Source organism: Limulus polyphemus, unplaced genomic scaffold (genome assembly GCF_000517525.1).
Source record: "Limulus polyphemus unplaced genomic scaffold, Limulus_polyphemus-2.1.2 Scaffold12217, whole genome shotgun sequence".
NCBI classification, from domain to species: domain Eukaryota; kingdom Metazoa; phylum Arthropoda; class Merostomata; order Xiphosura; family Limulidae; genus Limulus; species Limulus polyphemus.
In genome coordinates, this window is record NW_013677827.1 from 1 (window position 1) to 1225 (window position 1225).

Below are 1225 nucleotides of genomic sequence, written 5' to 3' on the forward strand. Positions count from 1 at the left end.
TATATATATATATATATATATATTTGAGTCACGTGCAATAACTACTACAGTTTAATAAAGCTCAGTTCAATATTCGCGACGTTTATTTTTTCAGGGCCTTACTGTAATAACGACGTGGACGAATGTGCGTTAATACCAAGTGTTTGTAAGAATGGGGCCACATGTACAAACACGATAGGTGGATATTCATGTATTTGTGTGAACGGATGGACAGGAACTGACTGTAGTGAAAACATTGACGACTGCGCTGGCGCAGCCTGTTTCAATGGCGCCACCTGCCATGATCGTGTGGGATCATTTTTCTGCCAGTGTGTTCCAGGAAAAACAGGTATTTTAAGTTGTGTTTATCAAAGTGTTGTTATCCTTAATATCAAAGGTTCCGATTTGTTCTTTAATAAAACTTTAAACTCTAAATTGTGGATTAAACAAGATTAACTGTCTGTAATCTGGATTAACGTAAAAACTAAAACAAAGGCTTTAGTATAAACATACGAGTGAAAGCAAAGAAGAATCTATTATAACTTGTAAACCAAACTACATCTGCCGTATCCAGTGCCGACGAGGCCTTTCGGATAATACCACGGCTCGCCAGGCAGGCTTAGATACGCTATTTATATCATCAATTTTCGTTAGGTCTGGCATGGCCGAGTGGTTAGGGCACTCGATTCGCAATCTGCTGGTCACAGGTTCGAATCCCCGTCCCACTAAACATGCTTGCCTTTTCATCCGTGGGGGCGTTATAATGTGACGATCAATCCCACTATTCGTTGGTAAAAGAGTTGGCGGTAGGTGGTGATTACTAGCTGTCTTCCTTCTTGTTTTTCACTGCTAAATTAGGGACGGCTAGCCCTTGTGTAGCTCTGCGCGAAATCACAAACAAACAATTTTCATGAACGAGTTAGATTAAGCAAGTGAATTATAATTATTATCAAGTTAACGGTGTTATTCAAAATGAATCCCAGGCCTACTGTGCCACCTGGATGACGCATGTGCAAGTAACCCGTGCCACACTGGTGCCATTTGCAACACCGATCCCACAGACGGAAGTTACCGTTGTTCGTGCCCTAGCGGCTTTCAAGGGAACGACTGTACCGAGGATGTGAACGAATGTAAAGAAGGTAAGATATTTCAAAACGTTTTTATTAAGTTACCAATGTTGTTAGTTACACGCCCTCTATTAATATGTGACTAAAGCTTATGACTATGTTAGTTACACGCCCTCTAT

At 40.8% G+C, this 1225-nt stretch overlaps 1 protein-coding gene across 1 annotated transcript in view; it reads left to right on the forward strand.

Moving 5' to 3' along the window:
• Positions 1-94: 94 nt before the first annotated feature.
• LOC106476946 (neurogenic locus Notch protein-like) overlaps positions 95-1225 on the forward strand; it is a gene marked incomplete at its 5' end in the record, with an annotated part of 12501 nt that continues 11370 nt past the window's right edge. The window contains 2 exons of the mRNA XM_022380678.1: positions 95-328; positions 963-1123. Of these exons, the coding sequence (XP_022236386.1) occupies positions 95-328; positions 963-1123 (395 nt within the window). The remainder of the gene's footprint in view (positions 329-962; positions 1124-1225) is intronic.